The sequence below is a fragment of the Vombatus ursinus genome, unplaced genomic scaffold (assembly GCF_900497805.2).
Source record: "Vombatus ursinus unplaced genomic scaffold, bare-nosed wombat genome assembly UNPS02014870.1, whole genome shotgun sequence".
Classification (NCBI taxonomy): Eukaryota; Metazoa; Chordata; class Mammalia; order Diprotodontia; family Vombatidae; genus Vombatus; species Vombatus ursinus.
Genome location: NW_020954648.1, coordinates 12,335,528 through 12,348,475, shown reverse-complemented (window position 1 = coordinate 12,348,475; position 12,948 = coordinate 12,335,528). Strand labels below are relative to the sequence as shown.

The 12,948-nt window shown below is 37.8% G+C and overlaps 1 protein-coding gene across 1 annotated transcript in view; it reads right to left on the bottom strand.

Moving 5' to 3' along the window:
* The window catches only part of MGAM (maltase-glucoamylase), a gene marked incomplete at its 3' end in the record, with an annotated part of 100,541 nt that extends 88,762 nt beyond the window's left edge, over positions 1-11,779 (bottom strand). Inside the window, exons 1-4 of the mRNA XM_027842314.1 lie at positions 11,671-11,779; positions 8,533-8,660; positions 2,523-2,640; positions 291-400 (exon numbers count right to left, since the gene is read on the bottom strand). Of these exons, the coding sequence (XP_027698115.1) occupies positions 291-400; positions 2,523-2,640; positions 8,533-8,660; positions 11,671-11,779 (465 nt within the window). The remainder of the gene's footprint in view (positions 1-290; positions 401-2,522; positions 2,641-8,532; positions 8,661-11,670) is intronic.
* Positions 11,780-12,948: the final 1,169 nt, after the last annotated feature.

Here is a 12,948-nt window from a genome sequence, read left to right as displayed (position 1 = left end):
AATTTAAACAAATTTACATTATCTTGTTTGTATTTTATAGAATAATAGTATCATGATAGCTAGATTGTGAGTCATGGTTCTCTGCTTCTCAATAGCTGTGTGAGCTATTTATTTAAGTCATTTAATCTCTGTGGTCCTCAGTTCTCTCATTCCTAAATTGAAGGCTAGGATTAGATGATTTCGAAGGTCCCATCCAGCCCTAAGATCTTTTGATCTTATTGCTACTATTAATCTCTAAGTCTCCCAAGGACCTTTGCACTTTCAATTAAATGAACAAAAAAATCAAAAACCTTGAAGTGGAAACGATTGGATGTCTGGTATTCTGCTTCAAGGATGACACTGGCAATATCACTTCCAAACATTGAGCGGGTAGGCAGTCTGCTCAACTGGGCTGTGAACCCTGATGGGGGAGAAAACATGAAGAGTTGTCATGCCCTGGACAGAACTCATTAGCACTACCCACAAACACCCAAAATGTAAAGAGGGAACAATAAGAAAAAAAAGGAAGAAAGAAAAAAAGAAAGAAAGAAGGAAAGAGAAAGAAATGAAGGAAGGAAGGAAAGAGGGAAGAAAAAGAAAAAGAAAAGCTTTCTGCTTTTCAAAAGAAGTGGGAAAGAGATGGACAAACACTGTCATATATGCATACGACTACTGAGTCATAACTTGTGGGGGCAAATGGTACTGAATCTTCTGTACCCAACCCATTCTCCTCTCCTTAAAAATATGAATAAAGACTTCCTCTGGAAAGTGTTCCTCTTACTCAATTCAGTTCAGTCCAATAAACAATTAATTAAAGCCTACTATTATAAGCAAGGCAAAACACAAATTTTAAGTTTTATTGATAACTTTTGTTTGTTCCACTATTATCTCTCAGACAATGTCTGGACTCTCCCTTGTAACAAGGAAAAACACTTAAGCAGCACCATCCAACAAAGCCACCATATATGAAAGGACATGTAACACTATGCACCTATAGTTACTACCACCACCATCACACACACACACACACACACACACACACACACACACACTCCTCTCTAATGAGAAGAGAAGAGGGAGATGTGCTTCATTATCCAGGGTTAGAGGCAGTGAGATGATACAGTGGTTAGAGTGCTGGGCACAGGGTCAGGAAGACCTGAGTTCAAATCCAACCACAGACATTTACTAGCTGTGTATTAGGCAAATCAACTCTATCTAGCTCAGATTCTCCATTTTTAAAATGGGGATGATAATAACACTTGCCTCCCAAGATGGTTGTAAAGATCAAGTGAGATAATATTTGTATAATACCAACCACACAGTAAGTACTTAAACAACACTTGTTTTCTTCCTTCTCTAGCACCAAAACTGGTTCATACAATTAATCTGAGTACAACTACTTTTAAGTGTTAGTTCTATTTATACTATTATAATTACTGCTCTGGTTCTGAATATTTTCACTTTTACTTCATGCAAGTCTCCCTATGTTTTCCCAAATTCCTTGCATTCATCATTTCTCACAGAACAGTCTATTCTAATACTTTCATATGCTAATATCTGTCAGTCATTTTCCAATCTATATCATGCAAGGTCAATCAGTCAACAAGTGCTTATCATATTATGTGCTAGGGATACAAAGAAAGGCAAAAACACCATTCCTGGCCTCAAAGAACTCACATTATAACAGGGGAGATAGCATGTAAGTAACTAAAACAAGTGAGAGAAGGTGCACTAAATGCACTGTGAAGTCACCTTACCCTCACTGATTTCCTTTAATGCATATTCTCTCAGTATTTATGAATTCACTTGGAATTTTCCTCCCTTTCATCTGCTTGTATGCTTTGTTGTTAGTATGTATATGGGAGGCAGTTTGCTATAGTGGAAAATGAACTAGATTTGGAAATGGAGGACTCCAATTCTAATTCGGACTCTTTCACTTTCTACCTATGGAATCTTAGGAAAATTACTTCACATCTCTGGACCTCAATTTCCTCAACTGTAAAATGATGGGGGTAGGGGTTAGACTACTTTTTAATGTCTCTTCCATATCTATGATCCAAAGTCTTTCATGTATGTTGGTCTTATCACCCCAACTAGATTATAAGTTAACTTCAAGACTAGGAACTCCCTGAGAACAGGAATTATACTAAGTATTTCCAGAGGTCAGGATCCATTTATGTTCCTTCTTCTGTCTCTTCCATCCTGCCTTGCTTTAGGAGTAGGGGTGGTTCTGCTTAGTCTTTGCCATTATCAATAATAAAGAAATGACCTTGCATTTGTTTAATGCTTCATAGTTCACAAAAGCCCTTGCCTGACTTATAAGTTAGGTTTTTCTTTAAAGATTAAATTATGCCTCCAATATTATTGCCCTTCTGCATCCTGACCCCTTATCCATGAGAAGTTCTATCTACCTTACATGGGGAATATGACAATGCAGGGAGACACACCATGCGCTCACAGTTCTGTCTACTGGGTGGTTTTTGAGTCCACCCCCAAGGTTATTACATATACTTCTCTGCTGTCCTGGGAACTGGCTTACTTACCTGCTCTGGTGTTTGCACTACCTTCTACCTGATAGCCATACTGCTTTGAGAAGTAGCACCAGGGCATATTTACTGGTCCCTCAGGGCTCCAGCAACAACCACGCTGGTTACATGCGGCCTGGAACAAAAAGAATTTTGTCAGATTAATAGTGTCAACAGTGGCCTCCTAATATTACTCACCTCCTATCCTAGGTATCTTTCATACAGAGAGTCTTGGATGAATTATAATTATGAGTATTCTTGAGAAATATGGTCACCAATTCACAGGAGTAATGAAACAAATAACACAAAATGTCAGATTGTCCATCATCCTACATTTCCCTTTGCCTCACATGATTCTCTGATTTGTTTTTTCTAGGAAAGAGAATTATATTGCTAATGATATCTGACTCAGGCTGATATTAAAATAAATGGATTTCTTTGACCATATGCTGTGACAGATACTATATGAGAGCAACCCAGAACTGGGCTAAGAGATTGTACTTGAGAAGCATTCTTTCAATTCAAAATATCTTTAAAGGTTCAAAAGGGAAGAGGGGGTAAAGTCCATTTAGAAATTGATGTATACATACATGCATATGTGTGTGTATATATATATGTGTGTACATGCACATACGTATACAGACACATACAGACATATACACACACAACAGCTAAAAGATTCTTTACTATGGTATTATATATATAGATATATTTCAAAGAACAGTGAGTATATGTTTGACTATTAGATTCAAGTTTATATAGAAAATGGGGAAAAAGACACAGTGAAATTTCTTGTCCGATCTTTCTCTTCTAGATGTAGAAGATGAAAAAGTGCAAGTACTGAGACATTTTGGAAAGATTAAGCCACATTTAAATTCCAAAGCAGTATTAGAAGAGATGAGTAGAGGTATGAATAGTCCCAATAAACAGGTAAAATAGAAACTAAACCTCATATTAATTTAAGAACATATTCAATACATTTGAGATGAGAGAAAACATCAATCTAAGCCTAAGTGAAATATTTTTTTAATCTTGCTTCAATAAGAATTTTCATTGAAGTTGAATAAATAATTTTTTATTTAATTAAATTGTTGTTTTAATAAAGAATTATATTTTTCTACCAAAAGAAGTACTGAATTGTTTGTGCAAAATTCTCTAAGTCATCAGTCAGTCCTACATGGGAGAACAGCTTCCTGTCTAGTGGCTGCTATACATACAGTAAACATAGCGCTTATGAAAAGCTAGGGGGTTGTCCTATAAACTGAACTCTTTTAAATTAAGGCAGAACTAATATTAACACGTGAATATTATGGTTAAACAGATTTCAGCTCAGGATAAGGAAAAACTTGCTAAGACTTGACTCACATAATTATAAGTACTTCGATTACACTATTTGCCATGTTTTATTTTCTGTCATGTTCTGTATTGGGTGGCCCATGTGTTATAGTGGTAAAGGGCTGTCATGAGGAAGTCAGGCCTGGGCAAGAACTAACTCCGTCATGAGAATTTAAAGTTAATAGTGCACCTGGAGGCTTAAAGAAACTTGGGAGAGTCAACCTCTGCTTGTAGTGAATGAAGCAAAAAATTGAAATCTAATTACTGATTATCTGGGAACTGAGATAGACTTAAGAAAGGAATAGAAAGAAAAGAATGTTTTTAAAGTTACCAAAAAGACAAAAAGAATTATAGCTATTGCTATTAAGTAAAAGGAAATTAGAATGCCAAGGGAAGGGGTGCTATTGATTTTTGTACAGCTTGAGCTTAATGTAAGAATCACTTATTAGTGCTACTTGCCGTTCTTTGTATTTCAAGTAGTTAGTGCAGTGCCTAGCACACCTAGTAAGTGCTTAATAAAAGTTTTTTGACTGACTGATTAGAGAACAATGTGTTAGGTGCTGATGGAGATGAAATTTAGAATGCCTTAGGAAATAGTGAGCTCCCCATCACCAGAGATCTTCAAAAAGAGACTAGATGACCAATTGTCAAGGATAAAATGAGGAAGTTGGACCAGATGATCTCTAAAATCATCTTTTCCAGAACTAAATCTTTACCCTTCCATGGTGTAAAAGGAATTCATGTTTCAAATGGGAAACTTCTGTGGTTTCTTATGAACTCTTAGATTCACGATTTTGTGTGTTGGAAGGACCTTTCCTATAACCCAGATTTCACCTTCAAGCACCCCAATTTACAGCATTCTGCCTTCCCCTACAAAACAGCACCTAACTTCCAGTTCTAACCTGCCTATTGACCCAGCTCTGTCCTAGCATTAGGAGAAATACAAAGGTTTTACTGTTGGGCGACCCAACCACCTATTCTGCATCCTTCAACACAACTCCTAGCCCCCTCTTCCAAACTCCAGTCTCTCACACTGTATCCTTATGTGTGGTTGGAATCCTGACTTTCCTTATATTCTCTGATCATAATTAAAGTCCTCTAGAGGTGATGTTCATGTCAAAGGTAATAATAAATTATGCATCCAGGCATTCACACTCTGATTAAGGAAAACACGAATGATATGTATGGATGAATGCCAAAGCTATGTACTAATTAATTTGTAGCAAAGACGATTAAAAAAAGCAAAGTTCATTTAAAGAATAATAAAGATGATCAAGCATTAACAGAATATTACTTTATTGTCCCTATACAATAGCAATAAAACAAAAAAGAAAAAGGAACTGTTATTCAAATAATTAGATTGATACCTGAAGTTTAGCAAGTTCTAATGTTAAAATTGGTTGGGGGTGGGGTCTTAGACTTCCTAAAGAGAAAGCAGTGACAGGACAGACAATTTCTTTTGAAATATATTGAATTGGTGACTTATATCTTTACATCAGTAAATTCTGGCGAAAAAAAAAAAAAACTCCACCCTACTCCAATTCATTAAATCCTCCTTTGTAACAAAGAATTAAAATTAAGCAACAAATTCTGCCATAGGAATGAACTGCTATCTGATAATGTATACAACATTATGCTCCAATATTCCCCCACCTCTCTGCTTAGAGGAGGGAGACATGCTTTATTATTTGTTAATCATTCTTGGCTTTTCAACCACTCAAACTTCATGCACTTTTTAGTAGTCTTTTCATTTTCATTGTTATCATCATTTGGATTCTACTTATTTCACTACATAAGTTCATTTTTAAAATTTCCCATGTTTTTCTGAGTGCCTCATATTCAATATTTCTTACTTCACTATAACATTATATTACACCTATATACCATAGGTTTTGCAGCCATATCCCAACTGATGGGCATCCATTATATTTCCACTTGTTTGCTACCATAAAGTTTCCAGCTATGATTATTTTGGTATAGAGAGAAAATCTATTTCTATATAACTTCTTTTGGGCCCAATGGTGAGCTTACTGGGTCAAAGAGTATTTCCTGGCTCAAAGGGTATACTCTTAACTTTTTAAGGAAGTTTAGGAGTTTTTGCAACCTTGTTATAAACATTTAACAAGCACCCTTCTTTGCCTTTAAGACTTATTACTACTACCATCATTACTACCATCAACAAACCCACTACGAAATTGACTCATTTTACATAACTGTTCTTCCCAGTCTCCAATGATCTTTTCCTTGTCAAATCTAATGATCTTTTCTTGATCCTCACCCTTCTTAAATTCTCTATAGCCTCTGACCCTATTGATCACCTCTCCTCCCACATGTTCTCTCCTCTGAGTTTTTGTAACAATTTTCTCTCTTGACTCTCTTCTGACTGTTTCTTCTCAGTGTGCTTTGCTGGATCATCATCATCCATGTCACACCCTCTAAAAGAGGGTATACTCCAACACTCAGTCCATGGCCTTCTCTCTCAACTAGACTTATTCACTTGCTAATCTTATCAGCTCCCAAGAACTTCGTTATCATCTCTATGCAGAGAAGTGATTCCTAGATCTCTCAATCCAACCCTAGTCTATCTCTCAAGCTCCAGTCCCTTACCACCTAGTACATATTTCAACCTGGAGAGATGCTCAATTGGAATCTCAAATTTAATCTGTTCAAAATGGGATTTATTGTTGTTCCCAAACTCATTTAGGTGACTCAGTGGATATGGTGTTGGTCCCGGAGTCAGGAAAACCTGAGTTCAAATCCAGCTTCAGACACTTCCTAGCTGTGCGACCCTGGGCAAGTCACTTAATCTCTGCTTGCCTAACAAAAAGATTCCATTGGATCCACTGGAGAAGGAAATGGCAAACTACTCCAATATTTTTGCCAAGAAAACCCCATGGAAGTTGGTCCATGGAGTCACAAAGAGTTGGACACAACCGATCAACTGAATAACAACCACCTCACAGGAATGTTGTGAAGATCAAATGAGTTAATATTTGTAAAGCACTTAAACACAGAGTCTGGCAGATAGTAAATGCTATATAAATACTAATTGCTTTCTCTTCCCTCTTCTTCCAAATCTCCCTGTTTCTATGGAGGACTTTATTATCCTTCTTAGTCACCCAGTTTACAACCTTGATATTATCATAGATTCTTCATTCTTACTCACCCCTAAATATCCAAGCAAATCTTGTTCTTAACACCACATCATCTCTCACTTCCATCTTCTTTTCTCTATTCACATTGCCTCCACCTTACTTTAGGCTCTTAAGAGATCTCATCTAGACTATCACAACAGCCTCCTAATTGGTCTCCTTTACAAGCATTCATTAAGTGCCTACTATGTGACCGGCACTGTGCTAAGTGCTTTACAAACATTATCTCATTTGATCCTCACAACAACCTTGAGGTTGGTGCTATTATAATCCCCATTCTACAGTTAAGGAAACTGAGGAAAGCAAACTAAGACTTGCCCAGGATCACACAGCTAGCAAATGTCTGAAGCTAGATTTAAACTCAGGTCTTCCTAATTCCAGGCCCAGCACGTTGGCCACTGCATCACCTCGCTGCCTTAAAGAAGAGTCTGGAGGCAGCTAGGTGGCGCAGGGGCTAGAGCCTTGGAGTCAGGAGGACCTGAGTTCAAATCCAGTGTCAGATACATGACACTTACTAGCTGTGTGACCCTGGGTAAGTCACTTAACCCCGACTGCCTCATCAAAAAAAAAAAAAGAGTCTGTATTTTATCTTAGAGATAATTGAGAGTCACTGAAGCTTCTTCTTAAACAGGGGAGTAACAATTGAACCTGTGCTTTAGGAATATCAATTTGGTGGCAATGTGGAAAATGGATTGGAGAAGGGAGAGGCTGAAAGACAGGAAACCAATTAGTAGGCTATTATGATAGTACAGACAAGACATAATGAGGACCAGCTACAGTGACAGTGATATGAAGGGGACAAGGTTGTGAGGTAGAATCAAGTCAATTTGGCAACTATTTGGCTATGGAGAATAGGCAGGGGGAATGAGGGGAAATGAGGAAGAAAGAAGGGTTGAATAAACCTCCAAGATTGTAAACCCGGTTTACTATGAGGATCGTGGTGCCTTTGTCAGAAATAGAGACATTAGGAAGGAGAACAGGTTTAGAGGGAGAGATAATGAGTTCCATTTTAGATGTGTTCAGTTCAAGATGCCTATGGGTCATGCAGGTGAGATGCCCAGTTGGCAATTAGTTGAGCTTAGGAAAGAAATGGACACTGGATATGCAGATTTAGCAGTTATCTGCATATAGATAATAATTTATGACAGAGTTTGAAATTGACTCTCCTCAAGCAGATGGAAGGCTGACTCAGAAAATGTCACTGTGGAATGCATGTTTCACCCGCCCAAACTCAGCCTGACTTTAGCCGCTGGTCAGCCTCGTGAATCAGGGCACACTCCTTCCCACTCATCTAACCCACTGAATTATCCTGGAACCAAAGACAGAAAATTAAGCCACAAGACCAATAACCAGTATTCTGACAAAACTCTGTGCAAACTTAAGGAGAACTCGAATGCCTCCCCACCTCTTAACTTTCGAATCAGCAAAATGAGATGATCTCTAAGGTCCCTGCCACCTCTACCATGCTGTTTGTGAGGAATAAGTCTAAAGAACAAATAGTCTGAATAGTCTAAAGGATAAAATCATATATTAAAACAGACCTGTGTTGGTGTTTGATCAGGGATGCAGTTGATCCTTTCCGACAGGTTTACTGCATGGCATACTGGAGTTAAAGTCGTGGAAGTAGAGGCTGTCCTTGTTGTCTCAGGACTTGAAGTAGTGCTAGCTTCTGAATCTTAAGATTTGTAAGATTGTACATGACAAATGCCAAAAGAAAAAAACATGAAATATACGTCAAAAAACTTTCAATTCCACTCTGTTCTTAGTACTTAACCATTTTTCAGTGGATTAATTCTGTTGATGATTTTACTTTTACGCTGCGGTCCTCAGCATTTATACATTCCATAAATTTAAAATATCTTAGAGTCAGCCTTGTGTAGTGGAATCAGGAATGTTGTTGTTTTCAGTTTTGTCTGACTCTTCATGACCCCATTGGGGGTTTTCTTGACAAAAATACTGAAGTGGCTTTGCCATTTCTTTCTCCAGCTCATTTTACAAATGAGAAAACTGAGGCAAACAGGATGAAGTGATTTGCCCAGGGTCACATTGCTGGTAAGTATCTGAGGCCAGATTTGATGAGTCTTCCTGACTTCAGTCTGGGCACTCTATTCACTGTACCATCTAGCTGCCCAATCAGGTCCTGGGTTCCAATTCCAGATCTAATATGGATCAGCTTAATACCTCTAAACCTCAGCTTCCTCAACTATGAAATGTGAATAATAAAAGCATTACTACCTTAGTCATAGGGCTAAGTATGTTCTAAACCTGAGAATGTTAAATAAAATGTGAGGTTATAGGATCATACATTTAGAGTTCAAAGGAAGTTTAAAGGCTATTTAGTCACACCCTCTCATTTTATAGAGGAGGAAATTGAAGCTGAGGGACCCTTTAAGTGACTTGCTCAAAATCCCATAGTTAGCTAGATGGGGACCAGACTTGTACTTTGTTGGCAAGAACATTCTCATCCTGCAAGACCCCACCAGCTTTGGTACTCCACCTTGGTACTCCAACTCTATCCTTCTGGAGGTTGTGGCCATGGACTCCAAAACCTCCATTAAAGGAGGGAGATCATCTCAGAACACCTCATTTCTCATCTGGCTACCCTACTTTGGAATTTCTCTGACTTTCCCACCACATCCCCAAGAAGCTCATTACTGGGGAAAACTATACTGAGAAACACCGACAAATCGAATCTAAACAAGGGGAGCATGAATTGTGCTTGAAAAGATCCAAAAAGTGTTTCTTCTCTGGGAATTTGGTGAACATTTTTACTTACATCTGTACATGAAGTTTATATGTCATTCTAACAATATAATATATTTATTTAATATTTCAAAAAGAAAAAGAGAGGAAAACTTCATCATCCTGAAAGAGCCCATCAGCCTCCGTGTTCCATCTCATCCTGAATCTCTAACTGGAGTGCCTGCCTCTCTGCTTCTCAGCTTCCCTTTGTGTGTTGTCCTCTCAAAAGAGATTGTAAGCTGCTTGAGGGCAAGGCCTGTCTTCCTTTTTTCTTACTTGTATACCCAGTGCGGTGCCTGACAGACTGATTTCATTAGTATAGAGTACTTAGAATGAGGAAATCCCTCTACCAAGGCAGGTTGCTACTTTCTCTGCAATTCTTATGTGCCCAGGGTCACCCAGCTAGTAAATGTCTGAGGCAGGACATGATCTCAAGTCTTCCTGACTAGAAGGCCAACACTCCATTCATTATGCCACTTTCTACAAATTTTCATTTGCTGGTAACATCTTCTGTGTGTGTGTCTGTCTGTCTGTCTCTGTCTCTGCTTATGAGTGGGCACTCTTAGGTGTCATCCCTCTCCTTGTATCCCCCATCACACCAGGAGCAAGTAATTTGTCTCCCCCATTAAACTGAGAGCTTCTTGAAGATAAGAACTAAGTGAGATTACCCTCGTTACTTCTCTTGCCCTTCATTGCCTACATGATTCTGTTCTTGAGGAATGCTCAATATATGGTATCATAAATTTGGAACTGGAAAGACCTTAGAGGATATCTTATCTAGTTCCTTATTTCACATAAAAGGAAACTGAGGCCCAGAGAGGTTGTTGTCTTGCCTAAGGTCACAGAGGTAGATATATTACCTTAATTTTAACTACACAAATGATAACTCCACTCTGGCCCCTCCATAATGATTGCATAAATATATAAATGATAAGGTCCACATGCTTTGAAAATGGGCTTGTCAATCTGATGATAGAGAGACAATATCTGATTTTGAATTTTTTCTTATTTTTTTAATTTTATCTTATCTTTATCTAATCTGCTCATTGTTGTATTCTGGGGAAATCCCTTCCCTAGCCACCAACTATCCCCTTTGTCCCATTCAACTATTTCACAAATACGTGCCACATGTCATAAGAGCACAGTCTGAGAGAATGTGAATAACTTAGCACAATCCAATCCCAGGATTAGAAAAGTAATGCAGACTACTATTGATGGTAAATCAGTAAAATCATTTTCCTCACATATACATATATCCAAAAAGACAAAATATTTAGATAATTAAGGGACTCCTATTTCGTAAGTGTAAATTTTGGTTAAATACATTTATTATTTCTATCATTTATCCTATCTTTCCTATGAAAAGTATTAATTATTATTGTCATTAATGCTATTCAATGAAATTTAACAAACATTCAACAAGCCAAAATGCTATTTTAAGTGAAGGATACAAAAGAAATGTGAATGGAACCCTTGAGTCTGCAATGTCAAAATCTACACAATATTAATAGCAGCACTTCACAAACTAATTTGGTCATGGCACACTTTGATGCATGTAACATACTACCATCCAAAATGATGTAAGGGGAAAGTCTGGGAACATTAAATACCCTATGGATAATAGGGAGGAAGAAAACCTTTAGTGCTAGAAAAAGAAAATTAAGCCTTTTCTCGTGCCTCCAAAATGCCATATAAAATGTTTTTGACACATAGTTTTGTATTTAGTATATTAGAACAGAAAATATCTTAGCAATGATATTTTCACACCTATCATGTATTCATATTTCATGGAAGACCAAGATTCTGTGGAGCACAGTCTGGGGATCACTACCCTAGAGAATATAGGAAGGACACCTCCTCCTCTAGAAAACATTGGGCCATGATAGGTGACCACAGTGCAAGAATGCCATAATTCTTTGTCTTGTTACCTTTCACACCCAGAGTATTTGTAGCTAAAAGCACAATCAGGACAACAGAGATGATGAACAATGCCACGAGCAGAACACTAAGGATTATCTCCAATTTGCTGAAAGTCTTCTTCGCCATCTAAATAGGAAGGAAAAAGAGATTAGAGTTTTTGATACTATAAGGATCTGTAACAGATGGAGGCTAAAGAATCTTTTGTCAGTAGAAAGTGTCGGTAGAAAGTGTTCTTGCTTAAAATATGGGATAGACTAGGACTTGGGAGGTCTTTTCCAATTCTGAGATTCTGTGATTCTAAGCACCCCTATTACTTGTGGGAGATAGTCAATAAAAATCTAATCACTACTAATTTGTTCTATATTTTAAGTGTTTCCCTCTTAGAAGACAATAGACATTACTTAAAATACACAGTTATGTTTTAACTACAGTGCTCAAAGTATGCATTCTTACACTGAAGTATTTCTACCAAGTGCCCAGCCTAGAAGTAATGAGAAAATGCCCCGAAAAGATCTGGCAATTAGAATAAGACCTAAATGACAGAGAAAAGATAGCAGAAGTATTTAGAACACAAGAACCATCAACTTCACAGTCCTCATTGTTTCAAAATTCTAAATTCTCATTTATGATATTTTTCCAGCCAAGATTAAGGCACTTAGAAAAGATCAAGGGAGGCCTTGGTTATGTAAATATATTGTCCTTTGCATAAAAGGATGACTCCCAAAGATCAGGGCTTTGAATCGTCTTCTTCAGTAGTCAGGAAGGATTGTACTATATCTGCTCACATTCTTACACTGATCTATGGCCCACATTTGTGAAACAGCCAAATGGGGTTAAAGGCAATGTCAGTGGCTGGAGAAAAGTTTTTCCCAGGGAGAAGACAATTGACTCCCTGGAGATTAGTTCCTGCCACCTCACCCTGAGTTATAAGCACTGAGTAGCAACCTAGAAATGGAAAACAAAAATATAATAAATGATCAAATAAAGGCATGACAAAAATATTCCAAACTGAAAAGGGCTGAGGTTGTGGCCAAAAGTAACAACCTATCATATCTCTCAGTGGCACCCAAGATTATGCTATGTGACTAGCTATGTTACAGTAAAACAAGTATTTATTCTTCCTTCTTGCCCCTTACCCACCCCCCGCCCCCCCCCCACACACATATACATACACACACATTGGCTGTCCAGGAAGTCAGACCCATCCATACTCTTTTTGTTGTTCAGTCATTTCGGTTGTGCTCGATTCTGTGCCCCCTATTGGGGTTTTCTTGGCAGAGATACTGCAGTGGGTT